This window comes from Oryza brachyantha, chromosome 1 (assembly GCF_000231095.2).
Source record: "Oryza brachyantha chromosome 1, ObraRS2, whole genome shotgun sequence".
NCBI lineage: Eukaryota > Viridiplantae > Streptophyta > Magnoliopsida > Poales > Poaceae > Oryza > Oryza brachyantha.
The window spans coordinates 3,389,712-3,416,331 of record NC_023163.2 but is presented as its reverse complement, the minus strand read 5'-3'; the positions used below and the strand labels follow the sequence as shown (position 1 = coordinate 3,416,331).

Here is a 26,620-nt window from a genome sequence, read left to right as displayed (position 1 = left end):
TAGAAAGCAGCTACAGGCTAGCTACTACAGCATTGCCAGGTTGTGCTCTCACTAATTTTTTTTCTCTTAATTGATTTCCAAATCCATCCCTAACTATCAAGTAGAGAGATCATTAGTATGGCCATGAGTGGCACGTTGCCTCCTAATACGGCAAGCTGAATCATAAGGAATTCTCATTAAACAAAGAAGCAGATGGATGATTATTCTTGCTCTGACTTTGGTCAATTCAAAGATCTCCATGAGCCACGATCAACCAAAGCAAGAGCCCACACGAAGAGTAAAAGGAGAATCTGATCCATTTCATTTGGCAAAAAATGAAAATTTTCATTGTTTGATTAATTGATATATATAGTCTGGGGGATACAAGATTATGAAGGTAATTACAACCCCATCAAAACAATCTCTCCAGATCTAAAAAGAACCAAATCAATCGAAAATCCAAAACGAGAAACTAATGTTTGCTTTGAGTTTGAGACTAGGAACTGTTCGCTGCTCCATTTCCGACAAAAAATGGAGCAGCTCCTAATTAACCTAAAATATGAATCTTTTTTTTTTTTGGTTGGGTTGTTTGTTTGGTCTCGCTGTTGATCGGACCAAGGGAGGAAGGCGATGGATGCTTGCTGGATTAGAAGAAGGACGATGCGCCGGCGCCGCTGTGGAGGAGGTTGTGGGCGATGGCGTCGCGGGCGTGCGCGGCGGCGGGGGAGCGGACGGCGTTCTCGGCGACCATGTCGTCGTCGAAGAGCTCGAAGGCGTTGTCGGGGTCGACGACGTCGCCGCTGCGCTCGCAGATGTTGTGGAGGACGCAGCAGGCGCCGAGGACGGTGGGGAGGTCGAGCAGCTTCACCTCGGTGCGCTTCTGGAGGCAGCCCCACCGCGCCTTGAGGCGGCGGAAGGCGTCGCGGGCGACGGCGCGCACGCCGGCGGCCCTCTCGTTGAACATGTGCTGCGCCCACGTGAGGTTCTGGTGGGTGTAGGGCACGAGCATCCAGTCCATGAGGGGGAAACTGCCGCCGCCGACCACCCACTGGTTCTGGCCCTGGATGAGGCCGGGCACGCCGCGGTGCAGGTAGAGCGCCGACTTCTCGAGCACCTCCTCGTCGGAGTTGGAGCCCGGCCAGCCGATGCAGACGTCGGTAAAGGCACCGGCGGAGTCGACGACGCACTGGACGGTCATGGAGTAGGAGGTCTTCTGGTTGCGCTCCGTGTGGCGGCGGTTGTAGTAGGAGGCGACGTTGGACTTGGGCGCGATGATGGGGATGTGGGTGGTGTAGATGGCGCCGACGACGCCGGAGATGCCAGAGATCCTCTCGAACTCCGCGGCGATGGCCGCCGCGTCGGCGCCCTCCGGCCACCGCACCACCTTGGGCATGACCATGGCCTTCATCGCGGCGCACACCTCGAGGACGAGCTTGTGGCAGGTGGAGATCCCGAGGCCGAAGCGCTTGGACACCAGCCGCAGCGGCTCCCCCGTGGCGAGGCGCCACACGCAGACGGCGACCCGCTGGCGCACCGGGATGGCGGCGCGGAGCATGGTGTCCTCCTTGGCGACGGCGGCGGCCAGCTGCTCGCACACCATCTCGAACGTGGCCTTCGACATGCGGAACCCCTTCCTGAACTCCTCGTCCGGGTACTCCGGGCTGCTCACCATGTCCCACCACTCATGGTCCCTCTCCTTCACCCACAGCCGGCGCCCACCACCACCGCCTCCAACCCTCCCCGCCGCCTCCGACCCCTCCTCCTGCCCTCCCCCCTCATTGCTCCCGCTGCTATTCTCTCTCGAGCTCGTCGGCGACCGCTGCCTCTTCGCCGCTCCCGCCTCCGCCCCCACCCCCTCCCCCTCCTCCCACGCCCTCTTCCCGAACCCCACGGTCCCCACCACCGGAACCTCCACCTCCCCCGCCGCCGGTGTCTCGTCCCCCACCAGATTACCAAACAGAAACGACGACATGTCCTCCCCGCCACCCACCATCTCGAACAGCGACCGGAACTGCGCCGCCGTGAGCGAGCTCATCCTACAGACTGTACAGCTGGTAGCTAGCTAGCGATCGAGCCGCGACCTCAAGATCTCCGACGAGAGCTATGCCTTGGACTTGGAAGGAGGAAGGAGACGGCCGGGGAGTGGGGCTTATATATAGGTAACGGGGGGCGCGAGGTGGGCCCCACGCGGAAGCGCGGCGAGGAGGAAGAGGAAGGCGGGCGGAAGAGCGAGCGAGCGAGCGATGGAATGGATGGGATGCAACCGCGGCTCACGCGGCTAGGGAGAACGGAGAAACCGAGTGAGGGGAGGGCGACGCGATGCGATGGCGTCACCGATGGTGGTGCCGCCGCCTCCTCCTGGGCCCACCTGGCAGTGGCCGAGATTCTTTTTGTGTTTTTTTGTCTTGTTTCGTCGTTTGCTTTGCTCACCCCGGTGTTGTACACACGAGCGCCGTACTCTGCTGTGAAGCTCTGATTCCGTATTATTCTATGCTGCAAAATATATTCAAATGCCGCGTGCCTGTGCCGGTTGGGATTTGGCGTTTTATTTTACCGGGTAATAAAATTGCACATGGATGGATTGACCCCCCAACGTTTAGGCTACGGCGACTATCGACCCGACGTGTCTTGCGAAATGTATATATTTGTTTAAATATATTACATGAGCTAAACTAGTTATTTTGACACTAGTTTAGCTCGTGTAATAGTTCGCGCCATTTTTATAGACGATGCATGGGTTTGTAGTAAAATCTTGCCGTGCATTCACATGTTTCATGAGGTAACGTGGTCGGCACGGCAAGAAGGAGTTAAATGCGGCACGGGTGGGAGGGGGCCTTCGCGCGCAATCATCTATTGTGAGTTAAAACCATGTGCATGATGGGCTATTATCGTGTACATATGTGTCCGTGTTTAACGTCGGAAGTGGTGAGTGAAATATGATCCGACTTGTGAGTAGGCCTATTAGTAAATTTCTATCCGTTGTGTACAAACTAAAAGTCTGTTAGTTAAACATCTTGCAATTCATATTGTTTTCTTTTATGCTTTCCTTCCTTTCATTGAAAAATTAAGGGAAAGCTGGTTTTTTCAGTAAGCAATTAATGCTTCACTTGTCATTTTTGTATGTTTTGAGGCAGAGCATCTGGATACATACCACTTCATGTCCACATTCACGGCACATAATGGCACTTTCAATATTTCCACCTGGTTTGGAGATATTAAGCTCCCTATCTTTTTTCCTTAAATTTATGCTTATAAATTAAAATTCAAACTTTGATTTACTTTAGGATTGTATCTTATTTTTTTATATTTATTTTTGATTACTATAAACACATGTATAAAAAGTTTACCGATAAAATATAATAACTTATACATTGCCTCCCCCCCCCCCCTTCCCCCAAACGTTATCATTTTTGAAGCATTCAAATATCTTCCAAGCATTCCATATAAACGCAGATAAGGATCCCAACATAGGGAGCACCAACTTAATGCCGTGCTGCCATTTTTTTTCCACCACAAATGTAATCACATCTTGATGGTTGGTGGCTGCGAATGGGATGTTCATGTTCCATAACAAGAAGGCCTTGTTTAGTTCTTAAAAAAAAATTCTAAAAACCTCACATCAAATTTTTGGACACCTAAATAAAGCATTAAATATAGATGAATCAAAAAACTAATTACATAGTTATGGAGAAATCTTGACACGAATCTTTTGAGACTAATTATCCTATGATTAGCCATAAGTGCTACAGTAACCAACGTGTGCTAATGACGGATTAATTAGGCTCAAAAGATTCGTCTCGCGGTTTCTACGCTAGCCGTGAAATTCGTTTTTCCATTCGTGTCCAAAACCTCTTCCGATATCCGGTCAAACATTTGATGTGACACTTCTTCCCAAAATTTTCTAAATCTAAACAACACCCGAGATGGCAGCTGGAGCTTACCTAGAGAGCGTGGGCTGGCGGCGTATGTGCATGATGCATCTCTGCTACGAATGGCAAGTTTCGTAGGGTTTGGTTCCAGCCAGCCAGCCAGCCAGGAGCCCAGGATTTGCAGTCTGCAACGGCTGCCTGCTGCATCCAGGCACATACTCCCTCTGTTCAAAAAAAACTAATTCTTCGGTTTTCGTATCCAACGTTTCTTATTTAAAAATTTTTCAGAAAATTAGAAAAAAAATTAGTCACACGTAAAGTACTATTTATGATTTATCATCTAATAAAAATAAAAATATCAATCGTAAAAAATTTTTGAATAAGACGAAGAATCAAAAATTGAAGATAAAAAATGAAAAATTGGTTTATTTTGGAACGGAAGGAGTACTACATATGGCCATGTAGCGCTAGTACTGTCGCGGCTGTTTAGGAACTCACTAAATTCGGCCAGTTCAGTGGTTTGCCTCGTATGGACCTCGTGCTAGAGGGCGATTGACAGTATATTTAGCGATTTAAAAGTTAAAAGTTGAAAAATAAACATAAGGGATAATACCCTAAAATAAATTTAGTAGTAAAAATTTAAATTTTGATATATAAACATAAACGGAATGCTAGAATTATAGAAAACGGCTCACTATAGTCACTCCGTGTTGAATTGGCAGGGTGGAATAACAAAATGGCATGGAATTTTGTATGTATTTTTTCTACAAATATTTATTACCACTTTTAAGTGGATGTTTTTTTAAACAGTTAGACGATATATTTTAAAAAAAGATTATAAAGAAGTTTATTGTCTCATTTATATTTTTTAAAATATCAATTTTAAATTTTGTAGGGACTAATTTCATTACTTATTCTATAAAACCAATTAATATTTTTATCTTTTATCTAGAGTTGCCACCTGGGACGCGCGTTATGCTACGGCGCCGCGGTGCGGTGTCGCGGGAGGAGCCGCGACGCAGACGCAGGCGAATCGTGGATGGTTTGGTGGGCGCGAACGGAATGGAATGGTCCGAATGGATTAGCAGCAGTACTCCTCGGGATGTTTGATTGACCAGTTGCAAGCAAAAAAGAAAGGAAAAGGACGGGGGGTGGGAAAGCGACGGTGCCTACGCCTACGCGGGGAGGGGTAGGGGGAGGGGGGCAGGGAGGCCGACCGCGTGACGTGTGGTGGGGTGATGTGGCGTGGCTTTTGTGCTGTGTTGTGTTGCACGAGGCCGAAAAGCACGCCAACGCGGTGTGCAGTGCAGCGGCTCTCGTCGATGCCTCTGGCCTGCCTGCCGTCCTCGCTTCGCTTCGCGTCGCTGTCCGGGTGCGTTTCGTCGTCGTCGTCTCCGCCTGCGACCGTGTGGAGTACTTGTACGTACTAGTACTAGTGTACTACTACTGGTTTGGCTTCACGAGATTGCACTTGCCCTTTTTCGTATTTTGTTGGGGCCTTTAGACGATGGAGGGAGAGGATGGTGTATCCACTGTTCAGTTGTTCAGTTGGAGTCACCGTTGAATCTGGCAGAGTAGGTTATGTATACTTTGACGGTGATGATGCACTAAACTCTAAGTGACGATTGGAAAATAATTTATGGATGAATTATATATATATATATATATCGATCTAAAAGTCAATGATAAAAAATAAACTTTGCTGAAAAAATCTTAAAATTAACTCTAAATTTAATATTAAAATTTCAAATTTTGACATATAAGGATAAGCATAAACGATTTAGAGTACTTGCAAAGCTGTAATAAATCAACAAATATAAATGATAATTTTTCTGTTAACAATTTGATTAGTTGAACATTTATAAAAAATCAACCGCATTAAACATAATAAAAATCGAAACAAGTATTATAATATACTCCTCTTCCCAAAATGTTTGATGCCATTGACTTTTTTATAAACGTTTGACTATTCGTCTTATTTAAAAAAATTACATAATTATTAATTATTTTTATATTATTTCATTTATTGTTAAATATACTTTTATGCATATATATAGTTTTTTATATTTAAAAAAATGAATAAGAGAGATAGTCAAATATTTATTTAAAAAAGTCAACGATGTTAAACAAGTCAACAACGTTAAACATTTAGGAACAGAAGGACGATGGTAGTCGAATTGATGCAGCATTACGTAATGACCGGCATCCGCTAGCACGAACGCATCTGCAGTACTACTGGGCGTGATGAAAGCCAGTCCCGCCGCCGGCCGCCCGAACTTGAACGGCGGCGACGAGACGACCGTTGCACCGCAGCGCTGGTCGGTGCAACGGCGGGCCGGTGGATATTATCCATCTTGCTGGTCGGAACGCCACGCAGTCATGCATGCATATAGATTCCATTCCATCGTACAGGCGTGCTTAAATTCGGGTTGAATTCAGCATGTCGTTGTTGATGAATTAAGGGCATGTTCAATGTTACAGTTCATTATGGGCTATATATCAAGCCACGCCAGTAAAAAAATTCAATTTTATAATGATAGTACAAAGATAGAGTCAGGTCTAGTTTTTACATTAATGCAATAAAATATTTTTTATTATGCTAGTTTCCTTTTTATACATACTCCTGCAAGAAAGTTTTTTTAATAAATGCTAAGAGTTAACTCTAAGCCGTTGTCATGCATGACAACAGTTTTTCTCTCTCATTTTCTCTCTTTCATCCACGTTACCAAATTTGTTTATATGACGATCAAGAGAGTCGGCTAATAAGCACCTTTGTACGTGCCCTAAGCTAGGCATGCGTGCTTTTAGTTTCTATATATCTATCGTCATGTATATATATTAGAAAAAAATGCTATCGTACTATATTTTTACTTATATTTATACTTATAAGCTAAATTTTAAATTTTTAACATGGATTTTTTTCCGGAAGTGTATTCTAAGACTTTTATTTTTAGACCGATAAAAATACATATATAAAAATTCTATTTACAAATACTATAAATATACACACGATCACCCCCTACACCCTGTATATATATTGGGTCTACCATACTTTATTACGCCGTCGTCGTCGTACGGTAGTATGTAGACATCATCTCCACGTCACCACATCGTCACTAAGAACACGGACCCAGCTCGATCGGCCACTGACCAAAGAGAAAGGGAAGTGAATAGCTATATTGGTCAATCGATCTCGGAGAGAGGTCTATTTGGTACCGTGGTCTGTCGTGCGTACATACTAAGAGCATTGACTAAAATATGTTTCTCTAAATCTCAGTCATCTATGTAAAAAATTATATGTTTAAATCGACTGCATTTCAACGTACTCTCCTCCACTCTATAAACAATAACAGCTAGTTAACACTATTTAAATTTTGCAGACTCCAACATCTTCGACATACTCTCTGTATACTCTCTTCATCCTTATAGGACCCATGGATAGCCATTCAGCTTGGTGTAAAATAGATTTGCTAAATTTGGTTATTGAGGGGCAATTTTAGTTATTTCAGATGACATAACAAGTCATATGGGTGATCATTTTTTAATATAACTGCTAGAATTTAGTATAGATAAGTATTTGATAATTTTTTTCGTTGATGCTATAAGTGTCGCTTGTTGGTTTTGTCGATGAGTCTGTGTGTCCTTCTTATACTAACCGCATGTACAAATAATCATCGGTATCTAGAAGCTGAAAACATCTCCAATAGACTAGTTATTTGACTTAACATACCAAATTTTAGTAATTGTACTGAAAAAATATCCTTCAAGAGACTGTATATTTAATTTGCATGCTATTTAAATAACTTAACATAACTTCTTAATGGCCAGATATGGCAAGTCACCCCACATGGCCACACAACAGGACTACTATCTGCAGCTGTGGGTTCTACATGGTTAGGTACACGAGTCATTCTCTCGACTGTTAAGACTTAGAGAGTGAGGATATAAAGTTTGTTACAGTGTACATCAATTTAGTGACAAAATCTTTTAACATGGATGGCTAAATTAAGATTTAGAGAGTCAAAATTTATACATTCTCTTAAAGACGCTATGAAATCTTGAGTTCTAAATTTTGGCCAAATAACTAGTTGGTGTTTGAGATGGCCAAGATTTAGGATCAGGGGGTTATCTAGTTTCTATGATAGCTATTTAACGTATAAACTACTAAATTAAACTACACCCTATAACTATTAGATGAGACACTCTTAGCAGAGAAAATTTTCATACGAAATATATTGTTTTGTTTAGTAGTTTAAAAAATATATCCATTTAAATTTCTGATCCAAATGTTAGACAAATAGCCGTTGGATTTGAATCCTAATGCAATGGGACAGTCTGCTTTTTGAAGGAAAAAGTTAATCAATATGCAAATAGAAAATAATTTGTGAATAAAAACTTTTATATATATCTATAGCGAGTTAAAAGTCAATGCTAAAAAGTAAACTATGATTAAAAAAACCCCTCAAAATCAACTTTGTAAATGTTGAAAATTTAAAATTTAACATGTAAATATAGCCAGAAGATGAAAGACGGGACTTACTGCGATGGTCGGTGCAGGCAAACACATGCACGCGTGATACATCTCGCGTTCTTGCCTGTCCAACGAGATGGAGCTTGTGTATCTGTGTGCTGTCGTTGATTCGAAAAAACTGAGAAAGCCAGTCAATTCACCGGCCTGATCGTTCACAAGCGAAGCCAAGTGCAGCAGCATCGATCGAGACCGGCCGTAATGCATGCAGTCTCAGCTTTCAATCCCAATCGCTATCGATCGATCGGTCGATGGCTTCACAAGCCTCGGCCGTACGTAGTACTGCCGGTGACACGGGAGCACCCGTAGCAAAGCGCACCAGCGGGCGTGCGAAGATTGGACGGCTGGTTGATGCGGTAACCAAGTGGTCTCGCATCGAGGCTCCTTCGGGACACTGAAATTTTATCGGATTTTTCGCGCAAAAAAAACGACTTAATCGCTATAAGATTCTAGCCGCATTTCTTCCAAAAACCGAATAGGCCCTGGTTGTTGCAGCGGGGCGCAAGAGTTGCCGGTTTTGTCTCGCGAATACACAGCAGTCACTAGTGCTAGCTAACTCCTGCTTCGGTCGCTTTCTCGCCTCGTCTGAAATTGGAGAAGTATCTTTGAATTTGGGGCCGTAGTGCTATTTGGAACAAAGGGGGGAAATCTGCAGGGAGGACGCTGAATTCCGACGAAAATATAGCGGTCGCGCGGAACTGCCTTCTGCTCTTCTCCGTCCAAACAGCCAACGCTGGGCCACACTAAACTCATGTTTCATACGAAAGGCATGGACACAGAATTTGCACATGCCCACATAATCCACTTGCTGGAATATCCTCTCCGTTACCTATTATGATATTTTGGTCATACGCTACTCATCTTTTTACTTTTACTTATTCTTATAAACTAAAATTTAATTTTTTTAATTTTAAATTTAAATGTGATCTTATGATTTTCTTTTTTGAACTTTATTTTTCAGCCATAGCTTTTAGATCCCTAAGAACATATATAGAAGTTTTATTTACAAAATATTTTTATATGCAAATATTTTGTTTCATTTTCTTTTCTCTGAATAAGCCATACAATGACCCCAGATTTATTCATGGATCAATAGATATATTTTTATATGTATATAGATTTATTAATATTTATACGAATCTAATAAGGGTACTTTTTGACTCAAAACCTGCTAAGGAAATCTCTACTACGGAAGTTTATCATCTCATAATTATAGAGTAGATTTTAAATTTTATAGTAATCAATTTCATTACTTATACTATTAATTAGTTATAAAAAATCAGATAACTTTCATGTTTCATCAATAAGAAAACACACCGTACAAAGTGCAAGGTATATCAGGGGCAAATGTTATATGCCCATTGACGGGCCCAACGATTGGCCGTATGTCATGGCAAGGCATTTCAATGGACGGGTTCTGCTTTCTATTTTAGGCCCATGAACTCTTTCGACAGCTTGGACCGGATTCTGCTTTCCATTTTAGGCCCATGAACTCTTTCGACAGTTTGGAGGGATTCTCTTGTCATTTCCAGGCAGATATTCCTTCCGTATTTTCTAATTTGACGTCTTTCGCTTCTTAGTATATTTTAACCATTCGTTTTTATTAGAAAAATATAGTTGTATGTTATTTTATTATGATTTGATTTATGACTTAAATAAATTTTAAAATAAATTATAATTTGTATATTTGCAAAATAAATAAATAAAATAAACAGTCAAATGTCGATAACAAATTAATAGCGTCAAGTTAAAAAAACATGATGGGTACTTCTTGTTCGCCAAAGGTTGCCCTCTCTGGGCCTTCACCTCGCTCATTCGCTGCACATACTCGTACCTATTTTTTCGCTTTTGCTTATACGAAAATAAATAAATTTTTAATCTTAAATATATATAGTCGATTTTGAGATTTTTTATTATAATTTATTTTTTAGACTTGACATTTAAATTAAAAAACACATATGTAAAAATTTTATTTATATTTTTTTATTTATAAACATATTGTTTTGTTTTCTTCTACGAAAATAAAAACGATACCCCCAATTTCTAGTGTTCTTTCTTTGACTCTGTACGAGAAGATGTCACCTCATGAACATCAAAGCAGTTATCTGCTCGTCTGAACTCGCGTTCAGTTGCGCACACCGCCGGCACGGAGTGGGCAACAGCCGGTCTGCCACTGTCACGGATTCACCAGCAAACTCACACTAGAAGGACATGGTGTATTATGGTCCATAAATTTCTGACATGTTAAATATCGGTGTGTAGAATTTTCTCACGTTGTATGTACTCTAAAATGACCAATAGCTTTTACATAATCTATATAAAGGCTGACTGTCGACTGTCGTTGGAGAGGGAGCGACACCGTCACTGTTGCCGCACAAGGCGTCCTCGTGCCGCCCCCCCTCCCCGGGTCTCCACCACCCCACCCCGCCGCCAGAACGGAGAGGGAGAGTGAGTGAGAGTAGGGTTAGGGTTTTTAAATGGTTTCGTGGTCTTTTATTTTTAATGGCCTTTTAAAGTTTATATTGTCTCATCTTTTTATCTGTATTCTGTTTTTTAAGAAAAAATAACCAATGATTATATGGGTTAACTACTCTGACTTAATGATATTTTTATAATATAAAATCATGTCACAGAGCACCGACGATTTCCTAGTTGATATATACTCGCTAGTAGGTCCTACATCCCATGGCCCACCTGTCAGCTGCTGCAGGAACTGGAGAGGATCTGCACCGTTTCAACTACTCTCGAGGGTTCAATCTTGACCACCCATCCCAGCGGCACACACCGATTCAACAGCCACCACAACAACAACAAAGTAGCGCGCGCACACAAAAAAAACAGTTATGTGAAAAAAATAAAGACAATTCTAACTAACACGCTGGACGTGCTTGGAATCCAAAGAGGAGGCGAGCTGCAAGGAAAAAAAAAAGGAACAAAAAAAAAGGTCTGGTGCACCTGCAGGTCTGCGGCCTAGGCTGGCAGATGAGCTGGGGGCACCTGCAAGTGCACAGATCGATCCGGCGTTTGGCGATCGACACACGCGCACGCGAGAGGAGAGAGCGCGCCGCCCAGGCCCAGCCTGGACGCCGCATTATTTTTCTGCGGCGCGCCACGCCCCTGTTCCGCCGCGCCCCAACATCCCATGCCCATCGCCATGCTCCTCTCACACAGCTCTGAATCTCTGCAGGTTGATCTCATTCGCGACAAGATGCCAAATTACCCCCCATCTAGCGGTACTTCCTCCGTCGCAGCAAGATTTACTGAGCTTCTCTTTGTTTATACCATGAATGCTAGTGCTTTTCTTATAGCAAATATTGAGTTGAATATGGTGAAGTGAAGGATAAGGGTGTGTTCGTTTGGTTTTTTTTCCTCCTAAAAATAAAAAATAATCTATGAAATTATATATTTTTTACAAAAAAAATCTACAAACAGATATACATGCTTTTGTATTACTTCCTCCTTTGCTAAATGTTCGATGCCGTTAACTTTTTTATACACGTTTGACTATCCGTCTTATTCAAAATATTTACATAATTATTAATTATTTTTATATTATTTCATTTGTTGTTAAGTATATTTTTATGTATATATATAGCTTTACATATTTGACAAAAAAATTGAATAAGATGAATAATCAAACTTTTATAAAAAAACAACGGCATTAAACATTTAGGAACGGACGAAGGTGTAATATGCATGAAGTACGATAATATTAGAGTATTTTTGAGACTGAGTACTTGACTTATGAGAAAACGAGTAAGGCAGTGGTCCTTTTGGGGTTTATTAAGGTTAATATTTTAAAGTATGTTTTTAAACCATTAAATGATATTTTTATCATATAAATAAAAATGGACAAGTTTTTTCTCAAAACTAACTAAATGCATTTTTCAAAGGGTCGGTTGACCCCCACTCCCCAATGCTAATACGTGGTAAAACGTTTATATATGAGTTTGTACAAACCTAAAAGGAGATAAAAAAACTACAAAAGAAAAACATTAAAACAATTTAAGGTTTTATAATTTAAATTTTGGTGACGATACATACGTTGCAGGACAAAACAATGACATTCGGTTTAGAACCGTTAATTAAAACATATGGTATCGACTTGTTTGGTTTTGTTTTCAAATTATTAAGAACATGTATAACAAATTTTATTTATAAATTATTTTTTATTTATAAACACGTCGTTTGGTTATGTTCTTCAACGTAAAATGCTATTCCCTTAGCCTCAGATTATATGAGATTATGACTATTCACTTGTAATTTTTAACCATTCGTCTTATTCAAAAATTTAGTATAAATATAAAAATTTATAAGTAATAGTTAAACAACTTCTAATAATAAATAAAAATTTTAATTTAAGTTAAAATCTCATATAATATGGACCGAGGGAGTAAAATTGTAAAGGCCCTGAGCTGGCTAGCGATTTTGACGTGGGGGCTAGCTAGTTTGGCCGATGCGGCCGGCGACGGCGCTGAGGGGGCTCGGTGTTTTGGTGCCAGCATCAGCGAAGGGAGCAACGAGCCGCACATACACACACGTACGAGGATGCGAAGCCTCCTTCGCAGGCGTCGGCTTTCACACGCCCCCGCCCGTCGTGTCGGTCGGTCCTTCGAACTCAACTGACCGACGACGACCGGTGGTCCGCTCGACCTGGCTGCGTGCGTTTACATGAGGGGCGCGTGGACCGTACTACACGTATACACACCCAAAAAAGGAGGAATGATGCATGGTGTCATACGAATGGTTTACCATACCGATGCACACCCTCCACGTTTGTACGTGCACAGCTATTAGTATTAGGGCGTGTTCTCTCTTTGGCCGGAAGACGAAACATAAAATTGCATTAATTTGTTCAATAATTATTATACGATTGAAAGTCTACTTAAAAATATGAGACCAATTTTTATACGAACATTTTGGCATTTTGCAAGACATGCACTATCTGGTAGTTTAGGAAGCACTCGTGTATAAAATTACGAAAACAAGAGAATAATCTGGATTTAAGAACTCAACCAACCACATATATACAATTTATATGTAGCCTCTAGTCATTTCTTAAGTCGACCATCTGAAATGAAATCTTGGTGGCATTATTTGCTCCAAACAGGTTTGCATAAAACATTTTTAAATTGAACCATTCAATTTTTATTGGATAGTATGAAAATTACGTGTATTATGGTACGCAGTTTCCTTGATGTGTTCATAGCCGTAGGAGTAAAGTTCAGGCATGGGCATTTTGCATCAGGTTCGTGTTTAGAGAAAATGAACATGTTCTCGTTCCAAAATATAGTTATTTATAATAATCAAACACACTACGGAGAAATGAACCATGCCATATAAATATCTATATTTTAAGACATATAGAGTAATTTGATCAGATATACGTAACATGTATATGACACATACAACAATATAGGTGTGTAGTAGGTATGACCCACATGTATACTCTGCATATATGCACTACTGCTCCATCAAAAAAAAGATTTCTAGGTTTTTAAGGTTGAGCATATGACCATCCGTCTTATTAAAGAAATAAAAAAATTAGTCACACACAAAGTACTATGCATATTTTGTCATAACACCAAATATTAATCATAAAAATTTTTTAAATAAGATAAAAAATCAAAAATTCTAAAAAAAACATAGAAATTTATTTATTTTGGAACGGTGTTGTATTTAGGTAGCTTACCCCTCAGTTACGAGTTTTGTGCCATTATATACCCAATCAACAAAACATATCCATCATAGCATAATTATGGGCTATGGCATCCAGAACCAAAGGCCATCACTGTTCCTCTAAATCTTTCTCACACAGGCCAATCTCCAGACATGTGTTCGAAACACATAAACAAAGGGAAAAAAACAAATCAATCCAAAGCTTGTTTTACCCATAAACATCGCAGATATTGTTTGCTCCCCCTAAAGAAAAGGAAATTAGTTAACCACCCAATAACTCCACAGCAAAACCCCCTTTTTAGTATACGTGAATACAGCTACGCAGCATGAGCATGCGACATGACAGAAGAGATCGCAGCAACAGCACACAAGCAAAGACAAAAAAATAATTTTATAAAAAAGTGCCAGCACAGACCAGAACACAAACACAACACAACGCAGCAAGAGATCAAAAGAAGAAAGAAGAAGAAATAAAATAATAATAAACCAAGCTGTTTCCATTGAATTGCTAGTCACACACACTGGCTGTCACCAGCGTCGACGACGCAGTTAATCCCCCGCGATTACCCTAATCACCCCTACTAATCACCGTTTTGGTTTAATTAACCCCCCAGCCGGCGCAGTCCACGGCGCTGTATATATATATATATATATATATATATACAGCCAGCGCACGCAGCGACAAGCGAGAAGAGGAACAGACGCATCGACCCGCGACGAGAAAAAAAAAGGGGAGGAAAAAAAAGAGGAAAAACCAGCGAGCGAGAGAGACAGCGAGGGAGGGAGGCGCGGAGTAGCAGCAAGCAGGCAGCGGCCGCGGGTGGGTGGGTGGGAGATGGAGAGCGAGATGGCGGACGCGGGGGCGGCGCCGGCGCCGGCGCCGGCGGAGCCGCTGGCGGCGGTGGCGGAGGAAGGGGAGGAGGGGGCGGCGGAGGCGGTGGTGGGGTCCACCCTCACCATGGAGCGCGTCGCCGCGGCGAAGAAGTTCATCGAGAACCACTACCGCTCGCAGATGAAGAACATCCAGGAGCGTAAGGAGAGGTAACCCCGATCCGATCCCCCCACCCCACTCCCTAACCTCCCACGCGGTGGTGATTTCGGGCGGGCTCGAATTTTAGCTGCTCCTGCTGCTGTCGCGTGCGGTGGGGGGAGGGGGGGGGGTTAGATCTCGAGTGGTGAGAGCTCGATCGAGGGGTTTGAGCTGTGGTGGGCGAGTTTACACCTCGGTGGCGCTGGAACTCGGGGAGTAGAGATGCGAGATTCGGGGGGAGATTTTGGGGGTGTGCACGTGGAATGCTAGGGGGGCACGAATTGTCAAGCATTAGTTCTACTATGCCACGATTTGAGGGTTTATACTTTATTATGATGTTTTGTGTGGCTATGGATTCTCCAGTCTTTTGCTATGTAAACAAATTGAGTTTGAAGTAGCACAATATAGCTGTTATGGTGCTTGATTCTGCTAGGTTTTTTTAATGCTTAGTGTCGGTGTACCAAGCAAAATGGTTCAGATTGGCCTAGTGAGCGAGTGAAGCCATTGAGCAAAGCTCAGTGTTACTAGCTAACGGTTTTGTTGTCTTGCTCAGTTGATTTGCTGGATTTTGTACCTTGCTGTCATGAAGGTTTTCAGTGGATAAATGTGCACAAGTGTTTTGTCGATGTGATGATTATGCTTGTCTTTAAGTGCCGTTGACAATATGTTTGTCGCATATCATTTGTTCCTATTAAGTTGCCAGCCAGCAAGTAGATGTGTCGCATATTATTTGTTCGTATTAAGTCGCCAGCCAGCTAGTAGATGTGCATAACTAGAACATATCATGTGATAGTTTGAATCGTGAGTGAACATGTGGTTGATAACGTAGTAAGCTTCAATCGTTAATGGACACATTGTGTCATAGTTGACGCTGTACTTTAAATGTATGCCAGTGTTGAATTAATCATTCTATTAATTTTCCCTCTGCAGTAAGATATGCACGTAATAACTTACCCAGCATGAATGGAAAAATACCTCTGTTTCCCTTTTACTGGAAGGGAACATGACGTTGAAACACATTTGTAGAATACTAGATGGTAGGATTCATTACATCATTTTATAATGGGTTTTAGGATTCAGCTGTTATGTATATAAAAGCATGGGCAATTTTCATTTGTGACATCATTGTTTATTCTTTTATCAAAACCACAGTTGATTTATAACTTACCAGCTATGGAGGTTTATTCTGATATCAATATTAAATCAAGTAAATCTTAGTATTCCTCAATCCTTCAATCTGTTCTTGAACTCTAAAGTTTGAACACCAAATTTTACTTGGTCATAGCATAGAGTGCCCACTCATTTCAATTGTCAACCTTCTATTACTGTGTAAATTGATTTCTGTCCTTTATCATCCTTTGATTCTAATAGGATTTTTTTTTAACTTCTGTTTGGACAAGATATATATAAAATATTTGATTAAGATAGGATTTTATTCTGTACTCAACAACAATTCTCATCAAGACCTTATGCATTGCAGGCGTTTCCGATTGGAGAGACAACTAGAATCTTCTCAAGTTCCCAGGGAGCAGCAAATCAATTTATTAAAAGATCTGGAGAGAAAGGAAACAGAGTACATGCGGCTTAAAAGGCACAAAATCTGCGTTGATGACTTCGAGCTGCTCACTATTATTGGCAGAGGAGCTTTTGGAGAGGTTTGCACACTGGTGTTCTACATATGCACTTCCATACATACTGTATTTTCTAAATTCTTATCTGTTATTAGCAAGGAACAGTCATGACTCAAAAGTAATGGCTTAAGGGCCTATGCTAATGGAAACTTTTGGGGTGTCTGTGCACGTAGTCCACTGCATTAGTTCCCTGTGTCTATTAAGCACTAGTCTCATACGAAATATATCAGGTGTTTGTTGCTGCCTAAACTCACTACATACATAATACATGGGACATGCCTAAATGTGTTCATTTAATTTGTTGCTGTTGCTTTTAACCCCTTATTCTGCTAACTATATGGCAGGTTCGACTCTGTCGGGAGAAGACCTCTGGTAACATTTATGCAATGAAAAAGCTAAAGAAGTCTGACATGGTTGTCAGGGGTCAAGTAAGATAACTCACTTGCCTGGATTTATTTAAGGTTTTCTGCTTTATAGAAATCATCCCAATAGAGAGAATTTCTTGTTTGGTAATTCATGTGGCTATAACATGTATAAGTGTGAATAATTTGTGAAATATGTCTTGTATCAGGTGTGATCTTTCTTTGTAGTTGTCAATATATTTAATATGTTTTAAGTGTTCGTTTTTCAATTTTCTCAAAACACAAGTCATATTTCCTTCTCGTTTCATTCCTTTGCTGCTTACCATGATTTTTGTCCAATGACAAAACATATAAGCATAGAAGTTAGTACAGTAGTCACTCGGTCACTCCTATCACCTAGATCGCCTTTCCAGCAGTAGTTGTGCACCATGTGCATAGTTTTTAATCATCTGACATAGTGACATCTCCAACTACATTTGTTGATTTTGATCACAGTGAGATAAATATGTGATTAGCTGTGAAATCGAAACACCAGAGTTATATTTGAACTAAGATATTGCAAAAGATTGGCAGTACATATTTGTATTCACAACTTCTTGGAGCTTTTGTTTTTAGCAATATTCTTCCATTGTTATGCAATCGTGATGGCCATATTTTTTTAGTGCTTTGGATTTGAAATTTCTAGAAAGTAAAAGCTAGTGTAAAGTCTTATTCTGTTCACTCTATTGTTTGGGTGAAATCAACAAGTGCTCCATTGATATTTTGTTATCATAATACTTTTCCATAGTTATTCTGCTTATGTGATGATATATCTAATATGACAGTATTTTATCGACAGAATCACATAATAGTTGCATTGTCATAGTTGTCAAATTATGTTCCATTGAAAATTGGCCGCACAAGGCTTCTGGACATATTTAACAACCCTACTTTGTACTTTGTGATATGAAAGTTTCTATCTGCTCACTGTTTATGGTATGTTAACAACCTTTCATTTATACCTTTGTTAGGTCGAACATGTTAGAGCAGAAAGAAACTTGCTGGCTGAAGTTGCTAGTCACTGCATTGTGAAGCTATACTATTCATTTCAAGACACAGAGTACCTTTATCTTATCATGGAATATCTCCCTGGTGGTGATATCATGACCCTTCTCATGAGAGAGGATACCTTAACTGAACATGTGGCTCGATTCTACATTGCTGAGACCATCCTTGCTATTGAATCCATTCATAAACATAACTACATCCACAGGTTACAAATTTTTTAGTTGAAAGTATTTGACACATTCCGCTTCTATCATTTTTCTGATCCACCTGCTTGGTCTGTTATCATTTCGCAGAGATATTAAGCCTGACAACTTGCTCCTTGACAAGAATGGTCACATGAAGCTGTCAGATTTTGGGCTGTGCAAGCCAATTGATTGTTCAAAGCTCTCAACCTTGAATGAAGATGAACCAATGGGTGATGACAATTTGAGGGAATCAATGGATATTGATAGCTCATTCTCTGAAACTGCAAATGGTAGAAGGTGGAGAAGTCAACATGAACAGCTTCAGCACTGGCAGATGAACAGGAGAAAACTGGTATGTCTGCTTTACAGTTTATATACACAAGCATCCCATTGTTCATATTATTATTAGTTTTGTTTTGCTTTCATGATTATCTGTTTCTTCGCAATACTTTTTCATTCTTAAAATTTATGTTGATTTACAGGCATTCTCAACTGTTGGGACACCAGATTATATTGCTCCGGAAGTTCTGCTAAAGAAGGGATATGGAATGGAGTGTGACTGGTATGATACAATGACACAAACGAATTTATGTTCAGGAATGTGTCTTGATTCTTAGTAATTAGTATTTCATTGTACATCTTTTGCCCTACAGGTGGTCATTGGGTGCTATCATGTATGAGATGCTTGTTGGCTATCCACCATTTTATTCTGATGATCCAATAACTACATGCCGAAAGGTTTGTTTCCCCCAATTAACTTAGCTAAAATGGACAATAAAAGCACCACTGATTGATTTGTGCTCAGTTATTTCATTTGTAATCCATGAGTTTAAGCTATGCTGCTAATTGCAATAATACTAAGCTACTGCCACTAAGCAGCTGCTTTGTAATTATTAGCTTTTCTCTTGATCTCAAGCTGTGAGAACCTGAAGCAACAGTATGCAGCTTATATGCCTTACAGGCTTGGTCCACCCCATAATTTGGGGAGATTACCTTGCAAGCTTCTCCCCTGATCACAGATACATATTTTTGGACATCTATGTGTCTTCGGAGTACATGCTTGAGCACTATCAATTGCAAATCTGTAAAATCAAACAAATCTGTAATATTATGAAAGTATTTTTTAAGACAATTATTTCCATATAGCAAATGGAAGTATTCGATAAGATATTGAATCCCAAAATTTAGAATTTTGACCGTGTACTAAGGGTCAAGCTGGTCATGAGATGCTTAACCTAAGAAAAAGAACCTTGTGTATTTTGCTTTTGCATTTTCCTGTTGCTTATAAAAAAGAAGTTTCACTGAGTTTAGGCTGACCAAAATGATTTTAAGTGGTTACTGTATTTGTCCAGAATATCTGTGCATATAAGATATATAATTTGAATTCATAGTGCATAACCGCATACCATATATAGTGAGATTAAAAAGGAGCTGCTAAAATGTTATAGACCTAACATGGTCTGCTGATTTCAGGAGGTGAATGATTTGTGAAAAATAAGAACACGCAGTATTCTTTTCTGTTGTTACTAGCTTTTTTCTTACGAGAAAATCTAACAAATGCCATTGACAAACACTTTCTTAATGATGTTTCTGTTGTGGTAGTGTGCATTTTGATTCTATCTGAGCCTTTTTTTTAATTCTTTTCCCACATTATTCTAGATTGTCCACTGGAGAAACCATTTGAAATTTCCAGAGGATTCAAAGGTGTCCCCTGAAGCAAGGGATCTCATTTGCCGGTTATTATGTGATGTTGACCACAGGATTGGCAGTGCAGGGGCAGACCAAATCAAGGTACCTGGCACATAAGAGAAATAAACAGTGTCACTTGCAGTTCTAGTTTTGTTTGCTTGTCCTGTATTTACATTCGCTATCATTAGGCGCATCCTTGGTTCTGTGGAGTTGCCTGGGAAAAACTTTATGAAATGGAAGCTGCATTCAAGCCCCAAGTAAATGATGAACTGGATACCCAGAACTTCATGAAGTTTGAGGAAGTAAGTGATTCATTTTGCTATTAGTTGTATGGTTATCTTTCTCCTCTGCAATTCTTCAAAGTCCGAAGTTTCCAATCTCCAGCCAACACTTGATGTTGCCTTTTTTTAAGAATCCTGGGATTACAGGATATTGAGATAAGTTTGGGGGTCCAAACTCAAAACTTGTATAAATTGGTCAACAGAGGTCAGGTTTCACTTTATTGGTCTAGAATTGCAGTGCTCTAAAAATTGCTGCTAGGTGCTGGGTAGCAGCCACAATTAACCATTAGATGGTGCATTAGGTGGCTAACCTACCATGGGGTACTCTTGTGTTGCTGTTATGGTGTTCAATTGTCTAATTTTTATGTAATATGCTTGCTAATTTCTTAGATTTTTCTAGTTGGTCTGTCCTAGGCATTAGATGCCATCACGCCAACCCTGCCGACCAGCTAGCACCTAGCACCTTCTTGAACCATGTAGAGTTGGATGACACCAAGCTCAATACATCTCACAGTTTGACCATGTGATTGCTATTTAAGTCATTGTAAGGATTTGGGAGAATAGTCAATTGCGTCTCCGATCAAGGGTCACTTTGGCCCCTAAAACATTTTTTTTTATCCAACTCACTCGAAGTTTGCCTTTTGGGTCAATATGGTCCTTGAATCCAAGTATCCAACACTAGCAAGATATGGTTGACAACCTGTGAAATGATTGCCTTGCTCCCTTTATCATCATTTTTTCTCTATTGTAGATCTAGGGGCTAAATAGTACTTTATTCTTTCACCATTAGTCTTGCCGCCGAGGCTGGCATTTCTGAATTGTCTTGACCCCGCTTTAGGTAGGCTCCAGGGCCTTATGAGCAAAGTTGTAGGACTTGTTTGGACAAATGAAAAGTCATGGCCAAAAGTGGCCCTGAGACAAACCTTGAAAGACCAACAACCTCATTGTTTCACTTATAATAAATATAAGCAAAACGACATATTAGCAATTAAAAAATAATGTGGGTAAAACTTTTGCATACATGTTCTTTTATCGTTCTAAAAGCAAATGCTGTAAAATAAACTACGATGAAAAACCCCAAATCAACTCCAAAAGTAAGTTGCAAACTTCAAATATTGGCTCATGCTTATAAGTTGTTGCCAAAACGATCAAGATGAAATTGAATATTTTAAATTATCTTGGTTTTGAAGGAAGTTTGTTCATTTATGCATTTGCTCCTGTATTTTCGCTGATTTGAGTCAGTGGTCATTTGTTTTTCTTTTGCTTGTTGAAGAAATGTTTGCATGTGAGCACCGGGCAGAACTATTTTGTTGTTTTAACCTGCTTGTTTCTTTGAATTGGAATGCTTATATCAAACTTTCCATGCTTTACCCTACATTTCTTTCTCCTTCCTATTTTGTGTTCCCTATGTTCTTTATTCTTCTGTTGTAACTAAATGAATTATCTACTGCAGATGGATAATGCTCCAACCAGAACAGGTTCTGGGCCCTCAAGAAAGGTATGCAGTATGCACTTACACTTAGAAATTCAGAAACTACTTTAAAGGCACAATAGTCATTGCATTTCTAATGCTTGAAAATTAATTTTCCATTAATTTGACATTCAGGGTGCTGAGTTGTTTCCCTTATGTTTGTATTCTACTCAAATATGATTTGTCACGCATTGTGAACATGATTGTCCATATTAGTCCCGCTCAACCACGAAATCAACCTGTTCTGTGTATATTTTTGTGCTAGATGCCTAGGCACACTGCCACCTACTTAAAAATTATAGGGACTGTTCTCAATAGTAACTTTTTTAAAAGTTTAAAGTCACCTGCCTTCATTTAAAATTTATGTTCAAGTCCAAATCTATGTTTCTCTTTGTTCTCTCTAAGTTTATCCATGATTTCTCTGGAACAATTTGCAGATGATGCTGAATTCCAAAGATCTCAGTTTTGTGGGGTATACATACAAAAACTTTGATGCTGTGAAAGGATTGAAACATCTAGGTTTGCCTCTTCAGACGACATTATTTAATCATTTAATATGTGAAGTCTGTTTATAGTTTTAAATTTTTTGTTTTTGTTACAGCTTGTCATTAATTAATCTACAATATAAACTAGTTTGATGCATATCATGGACATTCATTACACCCCCTTGTTAATTTTGACACAACAAATGCGTGCAGATCAGCAAAGGAATCAATCTGTTATAAGACCCTCCATTGGCTCCATTTTTGGTAACACTTTTGTGTCTGATTTAGCCGACTATTGCAAATCGCTTCTGGCATCTGCTTCATCTAAGTCTGGCTTTTCTAATCCCAGGTCCAACGGACATGGATCCATCCAGAGAACCAAATGGGAGGGATAATCACATGCACACAGTTTCTTCTGGCGATCCGATGATTCAATGACCTGTGTTTCCGTTGTTCCCTGGAAAATTCTGAACTAAAATTAGCATGCGGCGCCTGACCGATGTGGCTTCATCCGGAGAACCTGCTTGTTTTTAGCCAGGTTTTCTGCCCTGTTAATCGCGCTGGCGGGCATTCTGTAGAAATCCAACAAAGCTTCTAGTTGTAAAAATAGTATGTTGAGTACTTAACAAACAGCCCCGTGTACCAGGGGGGCTTGTGGTCTTTGTTGTAGCGTGTTGGGACCAAGCGGAAATGGGCAGGTTGGGGGGGAGTATTTGCACCTTGGGGGCTGGCTGCCCAGGTTGGCAGAGCTAATTGCCGCCTTCTCTTGTGGCAGTTCCTGGTCCGCTGACATTTCATCTGTGGAAACAAAACAAAATAAGATGGGTGGTGGTTGTGGCAAGCTATGCCGTGTTGTTGCTGGTGCCTGGTGGTGGTGTTTTTTGATGTGCGTGTGTATAGGCAGAAATTTTCCGTGACGACACTTTGCCTCAGTGTATGGTCTCCCGTTGCAGAAATGCCTAATTTTGTCTATTGTAATGTTCACCAGCTATATCTCATTTCATGTACCATTGAGACCTGACTTCATAATTCGTTGAGATGCGCTCCTTTTTTTTTCGATCGGTGTGGGGATTGTGTTGCCTTCATCCGTGGCGATTTGAAGTTTTATCTTTTCCGTTTACAGACAGCCTTCGTTACTTCTAACTGGCTACCATTCTGGCATTTGCTTCAAAATTTAACTAGTAAATATATGTCAGGTTAGGTATAGGTTATCTGCGGGCTAAACATAAAACCCGGTTGTTGTCGCAAGGTTCTCACGTCTCGGTCGGGTGCGAGGACCCCTTAAATTGTCAAAGTGCTTTACGTGTATGTAACTGCTCAGGAAGCAAGCTTCTGTGGAAGCTAGACAAGCATCAGCTGTAGCTGCTGCAGCATCAAAGAGATTCTGTGGAAGCTAGCTAGTAGCATGTATGCATCAAAGAGATCCTTCAAGAAGCAAGCTTGACCGGAGGGCTCAGGCCTGATCCAGCTTTGATTAATTCTTCCTCTACTTTAATGAGGACGTGGACTTACGGCAGCCCAAACATCTGCATGATCCATGGGGATTTGAGGAGAAGACAAATAACACGCACAGGTCGTTGAGACGTTGTCTGTATGCTAACTCGAACAAATAGTTAAGCTAAGGGCATAATAAGCACATCGCATCGATCGCCAATCTATTCTAGAAGCCGTCAGGGATATGATGAGGGGATCTTGATCCTCTCAAGAGCTTGAAAAGGGGCACCATTGATGAAGATACGTCTGTCTGGCAGCATCTTGCGATGGGTTCTTTTTCGTTGCATTCTACCGTTAGCATTATACTATCAGTAAAACTAATCTTAGTAATTTATTAAAAAATAATATTTTTTTACTTTGTTAATTCATTGATTAGTAGTATTTCGTAATTTTGTTTTTTTGGTAATAAAGATCACAATAAAAAGGACAATATTATCTTTCAAATTTCTATTACGCCTAATATTATTGGTAGTATAAATTTAATTATAATCGTCTAGTAAAAATAAATTAATATATCGATTAAATTTTACGGTCAGTAGAATACACCGGAGACGCACCCTCTTACGATACATGCGTCGTCAGCCGTTGCCGGAGTTGTCTTCTCCGGCCGGCCCCTTCAACACCTCCCGAGTTCCTGTATGCAGAGCCTAACTTAAACGCTGGCCAGTCGCCGGTCGCCGGTCGTGGAGGACGAGCTGTCAAAACTCAAAACGCCAGAAAACCGACGTAGGAGGAATGTGCGTCGCAGTAGGTCCTGCTGCTGTAGCAGGTATGATAGATTTGTTGTCCAGCCATTCATCGCCTCACTCACATATATTTGTTCTTCAATTTCAAATTTACAAGCGTACTAAATCCATCGAGCAGAAGGTTCTGTGCTCAGTTAATTGAGCACGTTGTCATTGTGTGGATCAAATCAAGCGAGCGACCGTGTAGAGGTGTAAGTGAGCTATATTTATATGTCAATTATGTGGATAACATGATCCATAAGACCATGGCTGCTTTAATTTGATCTGCTGGAGTGCTGTGCTCAGGTTAATTCCATATTTTGGGCACAAGTTTTATGGACAACTCTCCGGTGCATTTGATTAACAATACTTTGTAATTTTGTTTTTTACAATAAAGATCACAATAAAAAGGACGATATTATCCCTTTAAATTTCTACTACACCTAATATTGTTGTTAGTATAATTTAATCATAGTCGTCCAATCAAAATAGATCAACAGTATGGATTAAATTCTACTACAAGTAAAATGCACCGGAGTCGGCATAAAATTTTAAGTATTATAGGATATTCTTTTGGTCTAGAGAATTGATTTTTTAATTTAGTATAATTGTTCAAATTCAGCCAAAAAGATACACACAATTCAAGTTATTGTCCTAGATTTTTGAAATCACTAATTAAAATTTCATAAATATCAGTTCCTTTTAGACGATGGATGTGGACTGTACCCGGTCTCTACATAAAACTTGATTGTACAGAGACAATATAAATTTCTGTTCTTTCAGCACCTAAAATATTTTTGATTCTCTGCAATATAGAACATGGGTGCATCAAACAGATGAACACTAGTATTTACACACAGTACATGGTTGCACGCTTCTTTTCGCAGTACTCCATCTAATATCTACTCCAATGATTCTGTTGAGGCCATGATGAATCTTTGGAGGTTTCCAATCAAATCCATACCAAGTTTCATCCCAGGCCTCTTTTGAAACGGAGGAATTTCGAAGGAATTTCATAGGGGTAACTGACCACGTTCCTATAAATTTCCCTAAATTTTCCGTTTTTCAAAGGTGTGCTTGTGTTTTTGCCGGTCGCCGGAAACTGTACTTGATAGCTAGACACGGTCGTCGCCGGCGGCGTCCTCGTTGGCGATGCGCTGCTGGGCCCGTCCACCGCCACCCAGCTTCCACGCCAGCGTCAGGTAGAGCGCGGCGGCGCCGGCGAGGAGGAAGAAGACGAGCCAGGCGGACTCCAGCGCCTGCCCCGGGAGCGTCGCGCATATGCGCAGCGTGAACGCCGCCAGCACGGACGCCATGGCGAGCAGCATCCCGCGCTTCTGCACGCTCGCCACCGCCGCGTCGCCGGGCGTGGACACGACGGTGTACATGGACAGGCCGAGGCTGGCGAACAGGCCCAGGCAGATGAAGGACAGGTTCGCGACGTAGAGCGCACCGGACGCCTTCGCCGGGAGGTTGAAGGACATGGCCAGGGACGCCGTTGCCACGGAGAGGCAGACGGGCTGGACGCTCTTCGACACGCGCTTCGCCTCGTCGCCGGCGCCGTCGTCATCGCGGACGGCCTGATCTCGTGTCGTCGCTAGCGCCTCGACGTCGAACGCTCCGCCACTCGACGACGAGGTCACCGCCGTCGTCGTCGTCTCGTGAGCCTGCGACACCGGCGGGACCTCCTCGCCGTCGCCGGCAAGAAGGCCGGTCCGGCTGTTGAAGGAGCCGGTGAGGCTGAGCAGGCGGTTGAAGCCGGAGCTGCTGAGCTCGGCGGCGGAAGCAATGGACGGCCTGATCCGGTCAAACGCCGTCCGGAACATGCCAGATATGACGGCCATTGTTGCAAACACTACCACACTAGCTAATTGCACTCCTCGACCGATCAAAGCTAATTATAAATTAGTGACAGTGATGAGTAGCAATAGCTATAGCTGTGGATCCTTCACTAAACTAGATCAAATCTCTAGCTAAAACTAAAGCTAGCTAGCCCCATGCATGCATGCATCTTTGTAAGTTTCTAACCGGGAACTAATGTACTAAACATGTAACTAAATATATACTACACAGCAATCGAATGAATGATTGATCACTCGATCACTTGCAGATCAGCACATGAACTTAACCTAGATCTGCTAATAGAGCTGTGTGGGTTAGCTCGA

General features: G+C 41.2%; 3 protein-coding genes across 3 annotated transcripts; 1 reads left to right on the top strand and 2 right to left on the bottom strand.

Moving 5' to 3' along the window:
• Positions 1-309: 309 nt before the first annotated feature.
• On the bottom strand, positions 310-2,089 carry LOC102718508 (protein ANTAGONIST OF LIKE HETEROCHROMATIN PROTEIN 1-like). The gene has a single exon (XM_040520195.1). It carries the CDS (start codon positions 2,012-2,014, stop codon positions 626-628), a length of 1,389 nt encoding a protein of 462 aa, XP_040376129.1. The 5' UTR covers positions 2,015-2,089; the 3' UTR covers positions 310-625.
• Positions 2,090-14,740: 12,651 nt separating this feature from the next.
• Positions 14,741-23,296, top strand: LOC102718228 (serine/threonine-protein kinase 38). The gene is made up of 13 exons (XM_015843786.2): positions 14,741-15,096; positions 16,566-16,740; positions 17,061-17,144; positions 18,089-18,330; positions 18,419-18,662; positions 18,793-18,872; positions 18,964-19,048; positions 19,970-20,101; positions 20,188-20,301; positions 21,734-21,778; positions 22,189-22,270; positions 22,450-22,500; positions 22,586-23,296. Exons 1-13 carry the CDS (start codon positions 14,891-14,893, stop codon positions 22,672-22,674), a joined length of 1,629 nt encoding a protein of 542 aa, XP_015699272.2. The 5' UTR covers positions 14,741-14,890; the 3' UTR covers positions 22,675-23,296.
• Positions 23,297-25,653: 2,357 nt separating this feature from the next.
• Positions 25,654-26,299, bottom strand: LOC102721681. The gene is made up of 2 exons (XM_006643792.1): positions 25,734-26,299; positions 25,654-25,702 (listed from the first exon to the last, which is right to left on the bottom strand). Exons 1-2 carry the CDS (start codon positions 26,297-26,299, stop codon positions 25,654-25,656), a joined length of 615 nt encoding a protein of 204 aa, XP_006643855.1.
• Positions 26,300-26,620: the final 321 nt, after the last annotated feature.

Bases quoted from the DNA above. Each gene is read 5' to 3' on its own strand.
- LOC102718508 (XM_040520195.1), bottom strand. From the start codon at position 2,014: ATGAGCTCGCTCACGGCGGCGCAGTTCCGGTCGCTGTTCGAGATGGTG.
- LOC102721681 (XM_006643792.1), bottom strand. From the start codon at position 26,299: ATGGCCGTCATATCTGGCATGTTCCGGACGGCGTTTGACCGGATCAGG. The intron at 25,703-25,733 runs CGCGACGCTCCC...GCGCTGGAGTCC, and splicing joins GCGTTCACGCTGCGCATATG to GCCTGGCTCGTCTTCTTCCT.
- LOC102718228 (XM_015843786.2), top strand. From the start codon at position 14,891: ATGGAGAGCGAGATGGCGGACGCGGGGGCGGCGCCGGCGCCGGCGCCG. The intron at 18,663-18,792 runs GTATGTCTGCTT...GTTGATTTACAG, and splicing joins AGATGAACAGGAGAAAACTG to GCATTCTCAACTGTTGGGAC. The intron at 22,501-22,585 runs GTAACACTTTTG...TTCTAATCCCAG, and splicing joins CTCCATTGGCTCCATTTTTG to GTCCAACGGACATGGATCCA.